The 23,386-nt window shown below is 34.8% G+C and overlaps 1 protein-coding gene across 1 annotated transcript; it reads left to right on the top strand.

Moving 5' to 3' along the window:
• Positions 1–2,579: 2,579 nt before the first annotated feature.
• Positions 2,580–20,895, top strand: LOC124836932 (protein PAT1 homolog). Its single transcript, XM_047312182.2, is given in 6 exon segments — positions 2,580–2,907; positions 3,515–3,666; positions 4,180–4,236; positions 10,059–10,122; positions 17,969–19,582; positions 19,585–20,895. Coding segments are annotated over 6 exon segments (2,640 nt in total). The 5' UTR covers positions 2,580–2,840; the 3' UTR covers positions 20,271–20,895.
• Positions 20,896–23,386: the final 2,491 nt, after the last annotated feature.

A 23,386-nucleotide genomic window follows, 5' to 3' on the forward strand; every position in this document is an offset into this window, starting at 1 on the left:
ATGTGTGGCTTCTATAAAGCCTTATGAAACACGTTGACAATTGCATTTTACATGTGAAAAATGAAAAATTACTAATGCCACCCCATAGAAGGATAAGCACACCCCTTCTTGTGTGTAAATGTCCATTTTACCCTTGTCCATGTTTTGGCAATTTTGTAACATCTTCTTGTTCTCCAATTGTCCATCCAAAAATAGCAAATAGTATTTGACCTTGGGGAGAATACTCATCTTGGAGCTTTTTGGCCATTCCTCTTGTGATAGGTCCAATGGTGCTAGGCCTTCTTGTATCAAAACACAAGTAGGGTAAGCTAATGATAAAAATAATCCATCATGGCATATTAAAATTGCATCATATATCACACTTCATACAAAGTAAATCAAACATCCTAATCATGCCATAAAACCTAGACTTGACCATCTAGATATAGTATGAATGTCGAGCTATGGCAGACCATGCACTTGTGGTTGTCTCTACTGCTTTGTAAAGCCACTATCAATGTGTTTCATCCTACCACACACACAAGATTGGTTTATTTTGCATCTTAGGTCATAATGGAGCACCTAGACTAGAACCTTCTGCTACTCTCACCACATGCATCACTCATTTCTAATTGAGAATGAATGATCATTAGAGTATCAGAATAACTCCCAAGACCGAGCTTCCTACATTCATACTAACAACACTTTGATACAACCACTAAGAATTGTTCTTAGAACTCTTATAAACCTCAATTCCATACCATAATGTATTTCAAACCATATTAGTGAATATTATATAAAACATCACACCAATTAAATCCATACATAGTAGAGAAAAGAAAATAAAACAACCAAGAAAGTCCAATGCCAAAATCATGGCACCAAACGAGCACAAGCTTGCCTAATGAGAGCTCAAATATAGAGCTTCTCTAGCCTAGCAAGTTGGCATGCCTAGCCTTTGAAACCCATTACCAAAACACCCCAAATACTTGTCCAACGAGCTACTCGCTTGCCTAGCCACTCTGCATAATTCTGCAGAATACTAATTCTACAGAATTTGCACCCTCTCAACCTCACATATCTTATTTTACGCACTTCTACCACTTCCAATTGGTATTCTAAGTCACAATAGACCTATCCAAGTATATATATCCAACTTAAACCAGGTTTTAAACTCATTTTATCATGAAATTCCAACTCAATTAATCTAAAACATCATTATATAGCCCATAACTCAATTTTACCAATTTTAACACATAACTTAGCAACTTAGGGATCTGAACAAGTCAAGAATGACCCAAAAACAGACCCCAAACACTCCATCATACCTCAAACCTTCTACTTTCAAAACTCTTTACTCAAAACCTCTAAAATGCACTTAAAAATCATTCAAAACATAACTAATTGGCTACCACCCTAATCTATATCACATATCTACTAACACAACCCAAACAAGTTTCAAAGTACCATACAACATGTCCTAAATCACCATTTCCCTATAACTCTACTAACTCATTTCTCTCCAACATTTCAACCAAAAATAACAACACCAATTTCATAACCACAACATTCACAAGATTACTCCAATCCAACACAAATTCATACAAGGCATCAACCAACGCATAACTAATTACATTCATCAAAACAAAATTATCTCAATTATAATTAAATCATCATATCATCATAGTAATACTTAATTAAACTTGAAATTCAAACTTTAAGCCTAAGTATTAGCTTACCTTACCCTAATAGGGATGCTATCAAGCTCTACGCTCACGACCCTTACTTCAAGCTCAAGGAACTCTATAAATTCCTACAAAGCACAAAAATTATGATCAAAGTGAGTTCTTAGGACTTCTGATCAACAATAAACTAGAAAAGATAAGGAAACGACATATGCGAGAAAACTTCTAGTCGCATGTGTCTTAAACTACAAATTTAAGAAAAAAGCAAAAATTTACTTGCTCTAGAATGAAATCTGATCGATAGAGAATGAATGATTCATTGTTGTGATTGCTTAGACACTTCTTGATCGTCAAACAAATAATTCAAGAGTTAGAATTTGTAGAGAAAAGGAAAAAGAAACTCAAAGGAAGAGTTCTAAAAATATGGTGAATGTTTTAGATAATGAAACAAATTTATGAAATTCTATTTATATCATTGAATTATTTTAATATTAAAATACTCAATGTTATTATTTTAAAATACCTATTAAATAAATAAATAAAAATATATAAATAAACTATAATAAATTGTAAAATTTACTTATATTTATTTTTATAATTATAATTTATTTATTTTTTGTTATCATGAAAAAAGTACTAGCATATGTGTTTTCATTGGTATAAAAATAATAATATAAGTATAATTATGAAAAAATATAAGAAATAAAAATTAAAATATTAGTTACATATTAAACAAAATGTCAATTTTATTTAATTAAAATATTAAGAAATGCATGGCTAATTTTAAAACTATATTGTTAAACTTAATTTCAAATATTTGCAATTTCACCTATTTTTCAAATCATATAACAATAAATAAAAACAATAAATTTTTTTGTTTTGGTATCTTCTCTGGAAAACTACACGAAACACAATCTCACCAAAAACGTTCCCTCAGTTAAATTAAAAAAAAAAAAAATTAGGTACGCTATCTCAACTATAACATACCCGCTCTCTCTCTCTCTCTCTCTGTCTCTCTTCTCTCTCTGTGGTAGGGTTCTTCTTCACTTACCTTTCTCAACCCAAACCATTCCTTCAATCTCTGCCATGACCTAATTCACATAACTCTCCGCACACATCACTTCGCGAAGCGCGTTCAACTTTGTTTATTCACAGTTCGCGTTTCTTTCTTCCTTCATGGATGGCTTTGGTGTCGCTGCTCCCAGCACCGATGATCACAAACCATTGCGACACACTTCCAAAAGTTCGTTTCTTTTTCATTATTTTGTTATCTTCTGTTCTGTTTTTACTTCCCCTGCGGTTTTATTTGTTTTTCTTACGCTCTTGCTGTAATCGCTTCTTTCGTGTTTTGCGTTCTTTAATTCTGCTTCTGCATGTAGATCTGCTTCTACTTAGGAGTTTGATCGCGAAAAATCACGGGGATGAAACTATACGCTATGAGTTTCTATTTCTTTTTTTTAATATGTTTAACTCACTGCAGCACAATGAGTTCTTGTAAGGTCTGAACTAAAATTTAGATTTTGCTAATTTTGAAAAGTTTATCCTGCTTATTGTAAAGTCCAAATTCTTTTTTTTTCTGGATATCTTTGGTTGTTGGTTCCTTTAGTGGGTAAGTGTGGTGTATATCAGTAATGTATAACTGTCAAGAAGATTGCAAATATCCGATTTCATTCAATGTTTGCCTTGTTTTTGTATGCTCATTGAAGATCTTGTGACCTTTCATCATCCATTTTTTGTTTTACATGGTGTTCAGTTTGTGTTCGTATTGATGGGCTTTTAAATGTGCAAACCGTGTTTTGTATGCTACAACTGTTGAAATCTCTTTGATTTGGTTTTCTTCTTTTATGCAGAAGGTGAAGTATTTGATGCATCACAATATGCATTCTTTGGGAAAAATGCTGCCGAGGAAGTTGAGTTGGGGGGGTTAGAAGATGAAGATGAATATAAGGCCATGCTTGCTGTGGAATTCAGCGAGGATGATTTATTTATCAATAAAGAAGAGGTATTATTCAGTCTGATTATGTTTCTTTTTAATTTAAAGTTTGTGGCAACAATGTTTACAAAGTTAACTTATCTGAGGGAGGCTTACACTTCAGTGAAAACAAATATCACACTGCGTCATTTGAATTGCCAAAACTGATATTGATGCCTGAATGTTGAGTGCTTTCTCTAAAAAATGATATCTTAAGTAGCTACCACAAACTAGCGTCATTTGATTGATCTCCCCAAACATAAGCTTTTTGAGTAGTTGATGTAGTCAAATGAGATGGTCGTGAATGGATATTCCAAATGACAGCACTTGAATTTATAGTTGCTGTCATTCATGGCCATTTTTAAATTTTTGTTGTGTTGCCTTTGAATTTTTGGTTGTGGTCTGCTTAGTCTTTGCTAAAGCATTATATTTGACTTTTATCAAGTTAATCTCAATTCCTAGTGAATGTGGGGCATAATAAATTAATATTTGCAGACAAGATGCTAGAATTTTCTCCAACTAACTTACATTTCCACATTGCAGGCAGAGGATATAAGATCACTTTCTGATATTGATGATCTTACTACGACTTTTTTAAAGGTAAGGTCCTGAAACTGCGATATGTCATACTTTCTCTGGATGCTGGGAAGTATTCGATAAAACTCTACATATAGGTAGAAGTACTTTTATTATTTTGTAGTAAAAAAATAGGTGCGATAATGTTGAAAATCAGAATATAATATTCTGCAATTATTGCATTAATAACAGTTTGTAGGTGTATAATATTTGATTTAGAGAAAACGGAATATTTTCTATTTAGGTATAGTTAATGTCACAAGTCTATACAAACTCACAGCTGCTGTGTTTTCAGCCACAGTTTCAGTCCAGTGTTCCTGTTTTGTCTTAACATGGTATCCCAAGAAATGTGCCTCTCCAGTTTGCGTCCTTAATTGTTACCCTTCTTTTGATGACTTTTTTTTGGGCTTTAAACCCAATAGAACACACTAAAGAGAACAAATCTCTTGTGCCTAAACTAGGGTTTTTTCACAAGCTTCACTGCCTCAGCTAAAGAGTCTTCTTCTCCATGCCGCTGTTGCCTCCATAGATTTCCTTCTCCACCTTTTCCACCATAGCCGTTCTGCATCCGCTACCTGTTATCCAAAAAGTGGTTGCCATGGTTACCATGAAAAACCCGCATCGCCATCAGCATGTTGTGGTGGCAAGTACCAAAACCGTCATCGAGTTCCGCCATGGTGCCATTATCACCAATTTTTTATAACACGGTTGACAGACAGTAAAGTACAAACAATATCTTCCATGTGTTGTTTTTGTGTCCAATGTTTCCTCACTAACCATGGCTTTTAGTGGTTCTTACACTCCTTTTTTCTAATTACCTGTTTCCATTTGAGATGCCAACTGTTCAAACTACCACCTTGGGCTTCTAACATCACCCTATGGATTGTCTGGCTGGTGTATCAACATCATCTTTAGTAGTTATTGCTTGTGCCAAATGAGAGAAGTTTGACACTCGGTTATGCAATGTGATCAGCCTACCCTCCTTACTATCAAATTGATTTTTTCCTTCATGTGTCACTCGTAAATTTGTTTGGACCAAGGTGCAGGCTCTTGACACTCAATGCTTGTATGGAATGTGTATGCATATGTTGGGCAAGTTTGTATTGCGTTATATGATTATAATGAACTCTTACCTCTCGCATCTATACATGCTAGAGCTAAGAAAGAACTGGAGAACCATAGTGCAGTCTTTAATGTTTCTTTGTGATCTTCTGTCAATGCATGTTGCTTATCATGACTTGAATCTTCAGTCACCCATGTCCCCTATAATGACATTGGGCTCTTCATTTCTTCAAAGTCCATTAAACGTTGCTATAGAGATCCTTAGTCCTATAGTGGAGGATACATTTGCCTTTACCTCCTGGATTACTAATTTTGCACGCTTTTAGGATGGGACATCTCAATCCAAGAGTCGTCCGTCACATGTAAAATCTCATGGCTTAAATGTGGATTGGGGATGCAAAGTATGCATTGACATTTGATCTTTTTGGTTAAAGTCCACCAAGTACCCTAAATATTGATGCTCTCTTGGTCATTGTTGTACATGAAAGGAAACTAGTCTAGTGGCTTCAATTAATTTCTCCATAGAACTATTTTTTTTTTGTTTTGTCAACCTCTCCATAGAACTAGTCTAGTACCCTAGTCTCTTCCTCCAAATCTTACTGTTAGGATATTTATCCTATTTTATCATCATTATATTGTGTCAAGGGTTACCCTATTTATCATGATTATATTGTGTCAAGGGTTACCCTATCTATCATGATTATATTGTATCTAGGGTTACCCTATTTATCATGTATTTTTGTATCAATTTATTCTTATAAATAGAAGATTATGAGAGGGATCAATCAAGGCCTCTAGAATTATTTTATAGTTTAATTCTCAAGTTGGTATCAAAGTAGGTTGTCTGAGTCTCTTCCTACTCTGTCTTTGTTGCCGTCGATGGCCAGCACCGCCACCGGCGGCCTTAAAAATTTCATCTTTTCTTAAATACCTCAATGAGCAGTCTCGCTCTCCTAATAATCTCATATTTTCAATGCTTTTTTTTTCACCATCGTCTGCCACCATCCGCTGCCTCAGTATAGTTCGGCGACCAGGATTTGGATCGCCTCCTTGAGCGACGGCCAATTCCGCCGGTGTCGAGGACTAGTTTTCACTCAAGCGCCACATCTGTCCGACATCTGCCGCCACCGTCAAGTTTTCTCCGACAAAGTTAGGGGTTTTGTCGCCTTAAGGAGCGTGACCCATCCTTGGTGGTCGCTGCCTCATTCTCCTCTACACGCACTGTCACGAACTACTTCTCTCCGATCTGCTTCTGTCGCGTGTTTGTCACTAGTCACCTTCCCAATGTCAGAATCATACTGCGTCGTTTAGTCCATGCAGTATGTTTCAGCCATTACATACTCCCATTAATCAATGATGGTAGTTTAGTCCATGCAGTATGTTTTTGTCCACTGCAGGCTCCATCCTTACTTGATGGCAATTTAGTCCCTGTAGGCTCCATCAATCAGTGATAGCAATTTAGTCCCTGCAGGCCCCATAAGTCAGTAATGACAATTTAGTGCCTACAGTGAGGGGAATATGTTTCCAACCACTAGTCAGACACTAGTCAGAGGTCCCAACTAGTCAGAGATGACAGTCACTGCTTTCAGTCATTGCAGGCCCCAATTAGTCGGAGATGGTAGTCCTTGCAGTTTTGTCGCTTTCAGCCACTGTAGGCTCCAACTAGTCAGAGATAACCATCCTTGCATTTTTGTCGCATTTAGACATGCAGGTTCCATCCTTACTTGATGGCAATGCAGTCTTTGCAGTTTGTCGTTGTCTACCACTCATTATTCACTTTTGATGGAAATCAATTTTGTCAAAGTCAATCCTACTTGAAGGTTCATGGTGCTAGATGAAGTTTCGTGGGTGTCCAATATTATTCTCCATAAGCTTATGAGGAGTCTCTTTGGTGACGCTACACTGGTTTGTGAGTCCAATTTGGTTTATAGACATTCTCTCTTGATGGTCTGAAGCATATGTACATTTTATTCGAAGCTAGAGTTACCACGCCTATTGCCTCGACATTTTAGACAAGTTGATTTTGTTGGACTGAGTTTATTTGTTCCAAGCTTGGTACATACCAGCTTGAGGGGGAGTGTTAGGATATTTATCCTATTTTATCATCATTATATTGTGTCTAGAGTTACCCTATTTATCATGATTATATTGTGTCAAGAGTTACTCTATTTATCATGATTATATTTGTGTCTAGGGTTACCCTATTTATCATGATTATATTGTGTCTAGGGTTACCCTATTGATAATGTACTTTTGTATCAATTTATTCTTATAAATAGAAGATTATGAGAGGGATCAATCAAGCCCTCTAGAATTATTTTACAGTTTAATTCTCAAGTCTTACAACTTGGCCTTCTTAAAGTTTTTCAAGTAAAATGCTCTTCCATTTCTCTCCATAGGTAAAACCAATTCATCATTGGTAAATTTAGCTAACATGATTGTTACATTCTGTAGTATTTTGCACCTAAAATAAAGTTTTGCACTTGTAATCAATCCTATGGAATCACATCTATTAAAGGCATGTATTCAACTATTTTAATAGTCATTTGATACTCGTCCATAAAACGATGATAGCAAGAATTAGATCTATTTGCAATCGTCCCTTCATGATGTTTTGTATGTAAACGGATCAAAAACACAAGAAAGGAGAGTTGAATTGTGTTTTAGGACTTTTTTGAAATTTTTGCAAGGTAACATGATTATATGACATTAGACAATAGTTTTATTTGACTGACGCACTATCAAACTATTTTCTTAAGAGATTGATGAGGAACATCATATGCAACTTCAAGTTTGACAGATGGATTGTCTAAAAATGCTTTTCAAATTTGCAAAAGTGTTCTTGTATGATTAGTTACAATTAATTAACATAAAATCTAAATTGATAAAGGATAAGGATATATAATGTGTTTTTATACTAATTCATATGTTATCAAAGATTATGTCCATTTCTCAATCAACTGATTTTCACTAGGTAGACTATTGTTGGTAGATGCAAATGAGTATTGTTTGGACCTCAACCACGCTTGGCTAAGACTGAGTATTATTAAAAACGTCACTAATCTTGGCTAAACACAATATATTATTTAGAATGCAACCACTCTTGACTAAGATCAAATATTCTTTGGAATGCTACTATTCCTTGCTAAGATCGATTATTCTTTGTAACACAACCACAATTGGCTAATACTGGGTATTGTTTAAAATGCAATCATTCCTAACTAAGACGTTTTAAAGACAACCACTCCTAGAGAAAACCAAAAGTTTATGAAGAATGTGATCTAAAAGATCACATGTTTGCTCACTATAATGAGGGGTAGTGTCTTACAAGGAATGTAATGGGTTATCACTCTAGATTGCTAAAACATGAACAATGTTCTTTTTCACAACTACAAGGCTTGGAAGCTTTAAGATCTTGTGCACGTTCTTGTAGCAAGACTTTCGTCAACCTTCATTCTTCAACAAGTTCTTCTATATAAAGAGTTTAGAAAGAAAAGAGACATTGCACATCCTTTGCAGCTATTGTGAGGGTCTTCTTCTGCTATTGTTTCTTCTTGCGTTTAAGCATGCATTACGGCTTCAAGACGCATTAAATGTTCTTGAATTAACATTTATGTAACTTACTCTGCAATCCTGACATCTTACCTTTTCCAGAGATGTTGTTTGCATGAAGCAACTTTCAACATATTCTTCAATATATCTTTGATGTTGACAAGGTGTTGCATGAGTTTAGTGTATCTCCAATTCTTTATGTCATCCACTTTAATGTATTTCACAGAAAGTGAACTTTAAACCGAACCAGTGTTATCAAAACTCGGTTATGGCGGCGCCATGGCAGAAACTAGTGGTGGTTTTGTAGCCTACCGCCACAACAAGGCGACGACTAAGTGGGTTTCTCATGGCTGCCGCTTTTTGCATTGGTGGGTACAAAACAAATATGGCAGAAAAGGTGGGGCAGCGGTTTGCAGTAGAAACAAGGGAAGCGGCATGGAGAAGAAATAGGGGTAGCAACTTGCGGAGAAGACACCTTACTCTAGAGGGGCAACACCCAGAGAAGAAACCCTAATTGCAGGGCTTATCTCAAATGCTATCTTTTCTTTGTCTTTCCTTGGGTTTAAAGTCCAACTAATACTTTGTTAAAAATTGGGCCAGGCCCAATAAAAACTTATTTTAACCTAATACCCTAATAACCCTATGCACCCCTCTCTCCTTTAGTCTCATTGCCATTTGCACATACCTTGCTGCTCACCGTTGCTTGTAGGCAGTGGCCGCTGGTCACACCATAATATCATTACTTTTGCATTACAATTATACTTCTGTATTTTTTTTTTGAAAAAATTCATAAATTATATTTCTTTTGACCTCAATGTTTCCACCATAACCCGTTTTGGTTTCCGTTATAACTTTATAAAGAATTTTGGAGTCTTTGATATTTTCCGTTATCTGATATCAATAACAGTGAACCTAACTCAATGTCACAAAGTCAACTTGTGAAGTTAGGTTTGCTATCACTTATATATTATAATCTATCACTTATATATTATAATCTATCACTTATATATTATAATCTATCACTTATATATTATAATCTATCACTTATATATTATAATCTATTCACTTATATATTATAATCTATTCCCAGTCTTACATGGTTTGAATTAGTGGTTGATTTTATATTTCAGTTTTATTGTTTTGAAAATAAACCCATCTCCTTTAGTGATCATATATTGTATTCACGAAAACTGATATTAAGTTTTTTTTTTAATTTATTTTTTTTATTTCAGTTGAACAAGGTTGTTAGTGGACCAAGAAGCCCAGGAGTTATTGGTGAACGGGGATCAAGAGAAAGTGAGTAAGCATTTGCAATGAATTTGGCTAATTGATGTTACTTTTTGACATTTATCATTTTTTTAAATTTTATATTTTTTAAAACTTGAGGTTCTTAATATGTTTAAATTGTGATGGCAAACGATAATCTTGTGGTGTCAAAGTAGGAAAATGTTTGTTACTTTATAACATTATTTTCTTGTAGACATATGATGATAAGTGGTCTTAACAAAGTAAAGTAGAAAATTTTTATTGGAAAGCAAAGTATTTATTATTTATTAAAACACAAAATCTTATCCCATTTAATACATTTTTTAAGTAATTAGAAGCTTTGAATGTATTTATTATATTAATTATATTAAAACGCAAAATCCTATCACTTTTAATACATTTCCGGGCGCCCTTGTTAATGAGGCCTTTTATTATAATTTCTTTGAAGTTTGTCTTAGATTTACTTTATGTCTATATACTGTACACAACAAAATTGGATGAAAGAAATGAGGCAACATCACATTAAGAGGCTATTTAAAAGTATGAATATAATTTAGTTGAAAGAAAAAAAATTGTAGATTATGTTTACAATCACTAATGTCCCTTCTCAAGTGTAAAGATTAAAAAAGGGAAAAAAAAGGAAATAGGGAAACAAAAAATCCATGATATCCTAAAAATAAGTATCCAATGATATCTTAAAGACGTATAACACGTCTGAACAATTCTCTTCAAATTGGTGAATGAGTATCATTCATTCCCAAGGAATCTAGCATTATGAAGGCCCCCCTAAGGAAGACATCATTTACTTGGTGCCTTGTAAAGTTAGGTATATTTACCTTCAGGGTAATTACCTGGGACATTTACCTTCAGTTTAGATGTCTCCAACTGCTGAGGGACTAGAGTGTGTTACTCCTGCCTTTGATATTATTTTTCAATGAACTGATCTTCAACTTATATTTCATTATAACTTTCCTCAGCTTCTTTCTTTGAACTCTAAGACAGACTCAATTTCTAGAATGCATTCTCACTGAAGTTGAGAGCTGAAAAATAAGGATTGCATTTAGTGAGTTGAAGGGATTCCACTATAATGATAGAGGTACAAGAATACAGAGATATCTCCTCTCAATGTACTTCTCACCCCACTTAAAATCACTATAGTAACAAGATGTGAATACCCTCACAATCTTACCAAAAATAGAGAACACTCATAGCTCTGTTTACACCTTGAGAGCAATCCCAACTCTCAATGAGAACAATCACAGTTCTCTCCCCCTGACACAGCAACACAATACTCAGATTGCAAATGTTGAAAATGATCGTCCAGGTACACTCTAGTAGTGCAAAATGAATCAGTACTAGCCCAGTTTTCTTGATAGAATCTTGATGAGTAAACCCAAATTGGATCCTTGATTCTTCAAGAGAGTTCTTGGACGCTCCTGTAATCAATACTCAATCAAAATGTTAGTTATGAAATTGATAGTTCAGAAGATTAGTTTAAAACATCATGCAAGACAATTATTTTTAGGATTTTTGAATATTGACACCATTTAATTGATTACGAAATTAATGTAATATGTTAAGCTTTTCCTTCTGCCTAAACAGATTTGCCTATGTTTAGATTTAAAAGATATATAGAGCATGCAATCGATTAAACAATTCATACAAGCCAACGATAAATTCATATGACCATTAGAAACAATTCGGACTTTAAATGAAATTAATTTTGACAAGAGAAACATATTTAACCGATTATGAAACTTATGTAATCACTTATGTTCAACACTTAGCAAATTTTTAAATCAATTTCCATTCCAAACAAATCAATGCACTTATCAAACATATATTGGCATAGTATCGTGTTTTAATTGATTATACAACTTATATAATCGATTACTGCACAGTTGTTTGCCCCTGTTAAGCATACAATGATATATGGAGAAATCTAATAGATTATATATATTGCTTAATCGATTATTTCTACCAGAAATGAAACATTCAATCTGTTTAACTCATGAATCTGTTTACACAACAAAGGTAAAGCAATTTGTTATGTCGTTTGTTGTGCAAGAAACCATAAAACGATTCTTTTGTTCATCATCAAAAACATAGATATATAGGGTAGGTATAACTCCCCTCATCAACACATTCTTCATCAAATTCGCCATTTTTCACAAAAATGCACTGTGATAATTGATTATCACTTAAGATAATCGATTATCTCAATGAAATTTACCTAGAAACATCACACAGAAAGGGATATTCGATTATCATCCCAGATAATCGATTATTCCCGCAACCATAGTCAACGTCTATGCATAGATAATTGATTATAACTAATGATAATCGATTATTGTCGAATCGAAACACATTCTAGACATGATTCAAGCATTTAAACATACACACATCAACCCTAGATCACATGGAAACATACTTAACACATCATACATGCATTCACGCAACACTTACCCATGTAAACATACTCGAACACATATAATACATCACTTGAATCGTCCAAATCCAATTATTGACATGTTATACCTGCAATAAACCCAATTATACGCATATGATTATTACCACCCTTACAACATATATTTGCATGGAAGTCCCAAATATCATAACTTTGTTCTCCTTGAGCATCAAACCCTCTGTTGGGATAACCCAACAAAACATACATAATACATTCCTAGAAAAAACTCATCACAAATATTACCAAAAACCTATTTCCATGCACACGCAACCCTTGCCCAACCATAGCAACAAATAATCATAATCATATAAATGTATATCAAACAAAGATTATCAATCAAGAATAAACCCTCATTCATCATACAATCAAACAAGAAAACAAAGGTAAGCTTCTTTATACCTTGGCCAGTTCTAAGGCTTTCTCTGTGCCCAAAGATCTTCTCCAATGTAGTTGCACTCTCCCGTTTACTCTCCTTTCCTCTCACATTCAAAGTTTGTCTTATTTTCCTAATCGTTAAGAGTTTCTATAGGAGGTATCTAATATAGTTAGAACTATGTGTATAATATACCGAGGGTACTCTATTTATAATAAAAGCCTTAAGGAGTAATAACAACCAACTAGGATAAAAGATATAGATAAAATAAAATAAATTTATCTTTAACTTAATTAGTTCTGATAAGTCCTTAGATAATATATTCTATCTTAATATTATTATTCTGACTTATTGTAATAAGTCTATCAATAATATATTATTATTATGATTATTATCATTATTATTATTATTATTATTATTATTATTATTATTATTTTCTAATAATAATATCTAATTACATCCAATTATATCTTAAGATATCTTTTAATTAGCAATATCTCAAAATATCTTGTAAAATATCTAACAATATCAAATAGTAATATCGCTTTTAATCTTTAAACCCACCAAGATTATATCTCTTATTTTCATTTAACTAATTTTTAAATTAACAACAACTAAATCTTCTAAAAGATTTACATAATATCTTTTTATTAAATTTTCAGATTATTTAATTTGTATGCTTTTCCTTTCTACACCCCCTATTTTAATTTATGCATCTAATTGATAAAATATAAAAGACCCTTTTTTCCGTAGGCCAAAATATAAATATAATCAAAGAAAATAATATAATAATTATATTTAACAAAGATGTACACTCAATCATACAATAAGTCTCTAGACTATCTTATTTCTTAAGACTCCTATTTTCGCCGGGTCTTTCAACTTACGACATTGTAAATTGTGGGATCATAAAACTGTTGTAATTTGAGATAATATCTTTAGAATCTTCCTAATTAGAGGAAATAGATATATAATCTTTTATTTTATTTTACTTTCCTAGTTTCCCTATTTCCCTTTTTAAGAGAATTAGATTATTAAAAATAGAGAGTATCTGAATGTATTTTCATGATTGAGAATAATAAATCAGTCTTATTTTTTCAACTTGGTATCAAAGCTTGTCTGATCCATTTCCGTTGTCTTTGCTGTCCGTCGGTGGCCCCTAAAAGTCTCTGTGCCTTTGTGCTTCATTGGGCTGCAATTGCCCCAGCTAAGCTTTTAGATTAGGCTTGTAGTGCTTGGTCTGACATTTCTCCAGCATTACCAACATGTTTGTCTTTCTGATAACAGCTACACAAAGCTGTGCTTCCATAATCTGGAATGGGATTCGAACCCATTCCCTTTCAGACCAGTAGCTGAAAGTGGTATTTTAAGCGATGCCCGCATTCTCATTGGCTCCCATGTGCACTATGTTTCCACCAACAAGCTTGTTCAGACTTTTGCCCAGAATGGGGTCTCTCCTCTAACGCTCAATAATTGGCATCTTCAGTGGCTTTTAGTCATTTACAGAGTTCTCTTTTGCTGTTCTCTCCGCTGTGCATCGCTGCTCTCCGCTATCGACCACCGCCGACCACTGTCTGCTGTCGGCAACCGTCTACCTCGGGCCACCGTCACACTTTCGTCCGATGACCAGCGGATTTGGACCGCCTCCTTGAGCGACGTCCAACCCCGCCGGAGTCAGGACCAGACTCCGCTCAACGCGCCTCCATGCACCGCCTTTCTTCAACTGGTCTCAGGTGTGTGTTTGTCACGCGCCGCCTTCTCGGCGTCGGCATCAAACCGCGCCACTGCCGATCATCTCGTCGGAGCTTCCTCTCTCTGTTCTGACCGTCCATAGCAGCCATTGCTGTCATCTTTGTTGTCTTCACAACATATTCAGTAAAAGTTAATTAGAGGAAATAAATATATATATCCTAGGAAATATTCAATATAAGATATTTATAATTAAGGATATATGTTAGGATAATATACGGGGGATATTCATATTAAATATAGAGATATTTATATTAAATGATGATATATTCTAGGGAAATATTTAGTAAGAGATGCGGCGGGAAATAATTAGTATAAATAAAGCTAGAGTCTAGGGTTAAGGGTATGCTTTTGATTATTGAGTTTTGTAAAGGAGGTTATGCTCTAGAATAGTTGATGGAGGTTATGCTCCCAATTATTAGAAATAATTGACGGAGGTTATGCTCCCAATTATTGTTTGTTTTCTATTTGATTAAGTTATTCTTATCAATAAAAAAGATTCATTCAATCATTATCATTCGTTTATTATTCTATTACGTCTGTGAGAGTGTGTGAGAGATTGTTCTAGTTACGTTCCATACTCGGATATGTAACAGTTTGCGACTATTGATGGCAATCTAGTCCCTGCAATTTGTTGCGATTCACCACTACAGGCCTTCATCCATTCTTGCAGTTTGCTGCTGCAAGTCATCATCCATTGTTAATGGAAATCTCTCTGGTCCATTGTTATCAGTTTCATGGTGCTAGTTCGATCTTATCCATTGATGTCCAAGTTGAAGTTTCATGGTGCAAGTTCGCTCCATTCCATTGCTGTTGAAGTTGAAGTTTCATGGTGCAAGTTCATGGTTGTCCATTATTCTCTATATGATGCTGAGGAGTCTCTTGGGCTACATTTGTTTGTGTGTGCAATTTGGTTTATTGACATTATCTTTAATTGGGTTTGTCTATTCGAGCTTGGTTCATACAATCTTGTATGATCCAACTTGAGGGGGGAGTGTTGTAATTTGAGATAATATCTTTGGAATCTTCCTAATTAGAGGAAATAGATATATAATCTTTTATTTTATTTTAATTTCCTTGTTTCCCTATTTCCCTTTTTAGGATAATTAGATTATTATAAATAGAGAGTATCAGAATGTATTTTTCATGATTGAGAATAATAAATCAGTCTTATTTTTTCAACTCAGATCACTACTTAACATAAATAACTAAAATAAACCAGTCACAACTATGAATGAAGGAGAAAAATATGAAACCATTAGTGGTACACGTCTGCACAGCTTCACATCTGCCATGATTGAGCAATTGGAACAACCACAATTGATTAGGTTTTCTGTTAGGGAAAGAAGTTGCTTGGTGGTCAGGAAGGTCGAAAATGTAACATTAACTAGGTAGTTATGTGAAATCAATTGTGAATGAAGGAGAACAGTTTATTGGGCTTGGATTTAGCCAAAAACCCATTGACCCAAGAAGAGTTTTGTGTGACATAGAACCTGAAATCCCAAAATGTGACAACAAAACCAATGATTCCACTGTTAACATGATCTTCAAAGACAATCCCACTGATCCCACTCTGGCATGATCCTGCTTGGGCTCTAATCAAATGTGGTCCATAGAAGCATGCAATCGTGGGATTCCATGTTTTTAATCATGATTTGACTACAGTGCTGCTACTCCTTTGAGTTTGAATGCTTTCCAAACTAACAAATTGGTTTCAAAATTATTATCTGAAAATTTTTCCAAACACTAGAAGGAAAATTAGGAACAAAATGTATACTTTTTCACTTTTTTCCCTCTCGTTGTGAGTTCAATTATTGTTACATTTGCATTGGCAAGAAAAAATGAAGTAAAATAGATCTAGATATATTAATTGTGTAGGATGTAAAATGATTAATCTCTCTATTAAAGGATAAATATTAAAAATGAAAATGACAGAAAACAGGTAGATAAAATATCCCGCGCTTTCTTAATGACAAATATCCCATATATCTTAAAGATACATCACACACAACTAAACATAAGATGGTTTCTTCAAGTAGAAATTCATAAATAAAAAACATATGTAAAACAGTCTTATTTTTAATGTTTGTACATTGGTGATTTTGTGTTTTCTCTTTATCTCGGATCCACAACCTTGGTTACCAAGTAAAATATCATTACGAGTCTGTTTAAAGTAGTGGTAAATCAAAAGAAATGTGGGTTATAGTGATAATTGCCTGAAGCTTGAGAACATGATGTTCTAAATAATCCAAAGGTTTTTTGGTAGTTTTTTTTCCCTGCTGTTATCGGGAGTTTTCTTTTTCGGTGCTTGTGCTGTGTACCTACACTCTTAACAGCTTTGTCAATTAGAACCTTGTGAGCATGCATTTACATTTAGAAATATTAAGTTGTGTACATGCATTGATTTATATGCAAATATGTTGGCTTCTGCTGCAAGCTGTTAAGTGGGGAAAGTTCCACCAGTTATAGAAGGTGCCTGTAAATGTTAGGTCAGTAACATATTGCTTGAGATTCAACTGTGGTATTCTTGGCTCTTTTAGTAGTACTTAATAGATACAAAGTTGTGCAATATGTATTGATCTATGAAGCTCGGACACGTCTCTTAAGTGGTGTGTCCCTGTGGCTAACACGTATTGAACACCGACACGTGTACAAGTATTGGTGAAGTGTCCAATTCAAAAGACATTTTTTTTGTCTCTAATATAATTTTGACAAGACTCCAACATTATATTAATAAGGCCAAATACAATGATTTTCTAAAAACTCAAACTTATTGTATAAGTTCCTATTATGATTATAGAAATAAGGAACAAATCCTATATGATCACAAATATTTAAATAATATATGGTTTTGAATACATAAATCTTGATTTCCAATTTAAATAATTCATAATGATCTGATATATAAATCCATGTTCCTGTGTCCCACATTTTGGAAATTACCCGTGTTGAAGTGTTCATGTCGTGTCTAGTGTCTGTGTTAGTATCTATGCTACATATGTATTTATAGAGGAGGTTCCCTCTGGTTTTGTGATAATGCAGGAGGTCTCTAGTGTTTGTGTAAAATTCTTTTGCATTTTGACATTGGTGTAAAAACCCAAAGCAAAGCATCAGTAAGGTTCTTGAGAATGTATTTGGTGGTAGCTTTACAATTTTTTCACTTCCATGAGATGATGCAGATTTACTATTTTGAGTGAAATATTTTTGGTCTATGATGGATCTGTCCTCCATTTCTCATCAATCATTTTTTCAATTGACTGAATTATTTCTTTTCCTATATTTGACAGATTCCTCTGCTTCTGAATGGTCACAAAGGGATGACATTCCACACTGGTTTGATCAGCAAAGCTATGACAGTGAAGGGCAAGGATCTCAGGATGGCAATAGATGGTCATCACACCCCCATTCTTCTCTAACTCAGCTATATGACTCAAGGCCCTTGTACAGAACATCTTCATATCCCGAGCAGCAGCGACAGCTGCAACACCAACTCCAACATTGCTCTAGTGAACCCGTTCCTAACTGGTTTGATCAGGCTTTTTATGATAGTGAAAATACTGAGGACGGAAAGCGGTGGTCATCACAGCCACATTCCTCCACTGCCCAATTACAAGAATCAAAAACCTTGTATAGAACATCTTCGTATCCTGACAAGCGGCCTGAGCTTACTCGGTTTTCTAGTGAACCTATTTTGGCACCAAAATCCTCATTTACATCGTATCCTCCACCTGGTGGTAGGTCCCAACAGTCTTCCCCAAATCACAGTACAGGTCATTTGAACATTCCTTTTCATACTGGTGGAGCTCAGGTGGCTTTACCGTCACAAAATCGTTCTCATTATTTCAATTCTGTGCTACAGTTGAGTGGACCAAAACATGAGTCACATTTCAGTGGAAATGTGCACCCATTTACTACTGGCTCACCTCTAAATTATCGAATGCAGAATCCCTGGGTCAACCAATCTGGGTTGTATTCTGGAGATCATCCAAACCTCCTCAGTAATATGTTGCAGCAACAATTACACCATCAGAGTGGATCATTATCACCTCATTTATTGACCCAATTGCAGCAGCATAGACATCTTCATCCCATTCAGAAACCAGGACGCTACATGTCAGGTTTCCAATCCCATTTATTTAACCCTCAGCTTTCTTCTGGATCATCCATGGTTAGCAAATATGATCATATGCTTGGTCTTGCTGATACCAGAGAACACAGGCCAAAATCAACTCATAAGGGTAAACAGAGTCATCGTTTTTTGCAACAAGGTTCTGATGCCAGTAGCCAGAAGAATGAAAGTGGTTCACTACAGTTTAGGTCAAAGTATATGACTAGTGATGAAATTGAGAGTATTCTTAGAATGCAGCAAGCTGTGACTCATTGCAACGACCCCTATCATGATGACTATTATCACCAAGCTTGTCTTGCTAAAAAAGATGGGGCTAAGTTGAAACATTCATTTAGCCCAACACAACTAAAGGATGTTCCTGCACGAATCCGTGCCAATCTGGATTCCCCTGGTTTTGTTCAGGTTGATACTTTAGGGAGGGTTTCATTCCTTGCTAATCGTCGACCTCATGCTCTTTTTGAAGTTGATCCATTAAACTCTTCCACTAGTGGTAGTTCTGAGCGAAATATTTCAGAGAAGCCCCTTGAACAGGAGCCTCTGTTTGCAGCCAGAGTCGCAATTGAGGATGGTCTTTATCTTCTTCTTGATGTAGAGGACATTGATCGTTTTCTACAGTGTAATCAACTACAAGATGGTGGGACTCAATTAAGACGAAGACGGAAGGTCCTTATGGAAGGACTAGCATCATCTCTCCAACTCGTTGATCCACTGGGAAAGAATGGAAGCAAAGTTGGGCTTGGTGCTAAGGATGATGTAGTTTTCTTACTGTTAGTGTCATTCCCAAAGGGCGGAAACTCTTGTCAAAGTATCTTCAGCTACTTGGTTCTGGTAGTGAGCTTATGCGGATAGTCTGCATGACCATCTTTCGTCATTTGAGATTTTTATTTGGTAGTCTACCATCCGAACCTGAAGCTGCCTTGAGTACAAGTAACCTTGCTAAGGTTGTTTGTAAGTGTGTTCGGGGAATGGATCTTGGTGCCCTAGGTGCTTGTCTTGCAGCTGTAGTTTGTTCCACAGAGCAACCTCCTTTACGCCCCCTTGGAAGTACAGCTGGAGACGGTGCCTCCCTTATTTTAGTATCTGTTCTTGAGAGGGCCACTGAACTTCTTACTGATCCCCATGGTGCTTGCAGCTATATAGCTAATCGTTCATTTTGGCAGGCCTCATTTGATGAATTTTTTGGCCTTCTCACAATGTATTGCATGAATAAGTACCAGAGTATCATGCAATCACTGCTTGTACAAGGGACGCCAAATGTGTCAGGTATTGGATCAGATGCTGCTAAAGCAATTAGTAGGGAAATGCCTGTTGAACTCTTGCGTGTAAGTCTTCCTCACACCAATGATAATCAGAGAAAATTATTACTAGATTTTGCTCAGCGGTCTGTGCCTGTGGTTGGAATTAACAATTATACTGGGAGCAGTGGGGGTCATGTGAACTCAGAGACTGTGCTTAGTTGATAGATGATTGGAGAAAAGTTCTCCAAATATAATAGTTGTGCTGAAGGTCTCATCAACTGTACAACCTTGCGTCTGTACTTGTTGAGTATATATGGAGCAATCTGAAGTGGAAGTTGCTTCTGTGGCAAATTCTCTGCCCCTTCTGTATATTTATCATAATGCCATAACAATGTGGTAGCATTGTGATATATCTGCAATCAGGCTCTCCGTGTATCATGATATATTCAGCTTGATCTGTTCCCTCGTCTTTTCTTTTTCTCATGGCAGGGGAGCTTACTTTGTTACTGTGTGGCTGGTATAAACTTTTAGTGGTTAGCCTGTACAGTTTAGGCACATTTGATTCCCATGTTCCCTTTCTATTATATATACAAGGCGTGGGGTGGGGTGTATTCTAATTTACTTGTGATAATAGGTCACCATTGTGCTGGAAGTGGCTCTGGTTGCCATGAACTTAACTGGGAAAACATGTTTAAAAGTTGGTGTACTGAAGAACATAGGAACTAATGTAGAATAAATTATGTTGATGCATAATTTTATCTCATCATTTCCTAATTTAACTTGAGGATATGTTTTCTTATAGCTTCCCTCAATTATATATGATTTACTAGAGCCATTGAATTTCCGATTTCTTGATTTTGGTTCAAGTTTCTTTGGAAATTTGGAGCTTCGCTATATGCTCCTGTTGCTTTCTTTACATGTTGCTCCTGATTCCGATTTATAACAAGATAAGAAAGGTACACCTTTCAATTCAGCGAATTCCGGTAAGATTTTGTTAGGTTTTTGTATAGTAGCTGGACGCTGTCTCGTGAAAGGCGAAGAGGCTTTTGTTTTTCAGTACCATTTTATATTCTCAGGAATAATTTTTCTATAGACTTGTTTGATTGGTGTTTGATACTTTTCTTTAAAGAGAGTATTTAATTTTAAAATTAAAGAAAAATAAAAAAAAAAGTAAGGAGGTAGTGGTGCAAATAGGTAGTCATTATACTTAATACTTTCGGTTCTTATGCGAACCTTAGACTTCTAATTCCTTCTCATGGGGATAGAAATATTTTAAATTGTAAATTGGTCATTTTTCTGCAAATACAAATATTGAAAAATATTTTTTCATAGTTACCTAATGTAAACTCCATTTTTATGTCTCTGGGAATAGAAATGGTATTAAACAAATACACCAACATAATTTGAGATTCGATACTGGGTGAAGGATGCATCTATAGTTAGAAGTCATGAAACTAGAAGTAGAGGATGTTCTTCCATGCACAAATCCAAGATGTTCTGTAATTTGCTCCTTGGATAATTTTTTTTTTCATAACTCCAACAATTTGGTATTGCTGTTGTCTTACTTTGAATCAAATTTGTCTCAAGTAACATCTCTAGTCTTTGATGAGGAAAACTACGAACTTTGGCCCGTAAAAGTGGAAGCTTAGCTGAAGGATTTGGATATTTGAGAAGTTGTTGAAGAGGATTATGAAGTACTTCCGTTGCCCAACAATCCCAGATGACCTATATAAAAAAGGCATAAAGAGAAAAATACCTAAAAAACAAAAGCAAAATTGGTCTTTCAATAACCATATTCACTAGAATCGCGACTTTAAAAAGAGAAAAAAATAACAATATGAGATTATCTAAAGGAAGAATATGCAGGAAATGAAGAATTCAAGACATGCAAGTATTGAACTTGATGAACGAATTTGAATTCCAAAAGATGAAAGAGTCTAAGAAAATTAAAGAGTACTAAGATAAATTATTTGACATTTATTACAAGGTATGATTACTAGATACCAATTTTTTTAAATGTAAAATTGTTGAAAAAACCCTTGCAATATCAGGCATCCATAATCATCATAGAAAACACAGTATCAATCCAAGATGACTTTGACAAAAGGGTTACATGCCTTTATGTCGAAGAGCAACGAAGGCTTATAAGACATGATCGTGTGGTTGACCACATTTAATGTTAGAATTTAACTCTCAGATGATAACAAAAATAAAGTAATGTCATCCCTATGAATACTGCGCATAGTGTGTTATGCTGGAAAAAAAACTCCAACTATTATATGCCAAAAATAAATAAAAAATCACAAAAATATTCAAAGAAAAAACTTTCTTCTGTACAAAAGTAGAAAATGATATTTTAGAACTGTACGTTTAAAATAGTAAGATTTTATTATTTTAATATATATTTTATAAATAAGTTTCATTACTTTAAATTACTATATTTTTTTAGAAATTACTTTTCTAAAGTTTTCTCATTTCTAGTTGTCTATTTGAAGATTGAAAATAGCTAGGATCATCATCTTGGCCAACTCCTTCCTTTTATGTGAACATTTTCTTTACTTGTGTAGGTTGAAATTATGCTCTTTTCCTTTTAGTCAAATCTGTCATGGCTTGTACGTGACCTTTCTCTTGTTTGTATGTCGGGTTTTAATCTTCTATATAATATCTATTGATTAATGATCCAAATAGTATAATTCGATTATGTTTGTAATGTTTCTATGTATATATAGAGTATCTTGTGAGCTTGGAGGTGTGTTTGTTGTTTTAGAGTTGTCTAGAGTTGTTTTGTCAGGTGGGAGCGAAGCTAAAAATTTCATGTTTATGATTTGATTGGTGTTGTGCATATCATTGATTTAAGTTTGAATTTTCAGCATAGATAAGTTATGTTTACATATAGTTCTTGTTGAATCTGTGAAATTCTGTTAGTGTATTTGAATTGAGGTATGAGTGAAATCTGTGAACTGATTTTTGTTGGAAAATTAGCTTTGTGAGATTTGATTTGAATAATTTGATATTGGTTGAGCTAAGAACACTAATTTTATAATTGTTAAAGTGTTTAATATTGTAAAGTAACTCAAGGAATGTCAAATTACACAAATCAAACTCAAAAAGGGGATTTTTAGTGCATTGATATGGCGTTGGGAATCATTGAAACAATGGTTTCTTTGTGTTGGTTGTCACTGGGTGAGGGTTCCTCTCGTTGAGTGAAACCACAGTTAGAGAGCTTGCTGACGTGGTGCCACTAAAAGCTAAACATGATCGTTGGGTGCCATTTATGCATGGGTTTTCTGTTTGGCTTGTCGTTGGGTGCCAGTTCTTATAGTTGGGTAGCAGTTTTA

The sequence above is a fragment of the Vigna umbellata genome, chromosome 7 (genome assembly GCF_029865625.1).
Source record: "Vigna umbellata cultivar VRB3 chromosome 7, Vumbellata_1.0, whole genome shotgun sequence".
Taxonomy (NCBI): Eukaryota; Viridiplantae; Streptophyta; class Magnoliopsida; order Fabales; family Fabaceae; genus Vigna; species Vigna umbellata.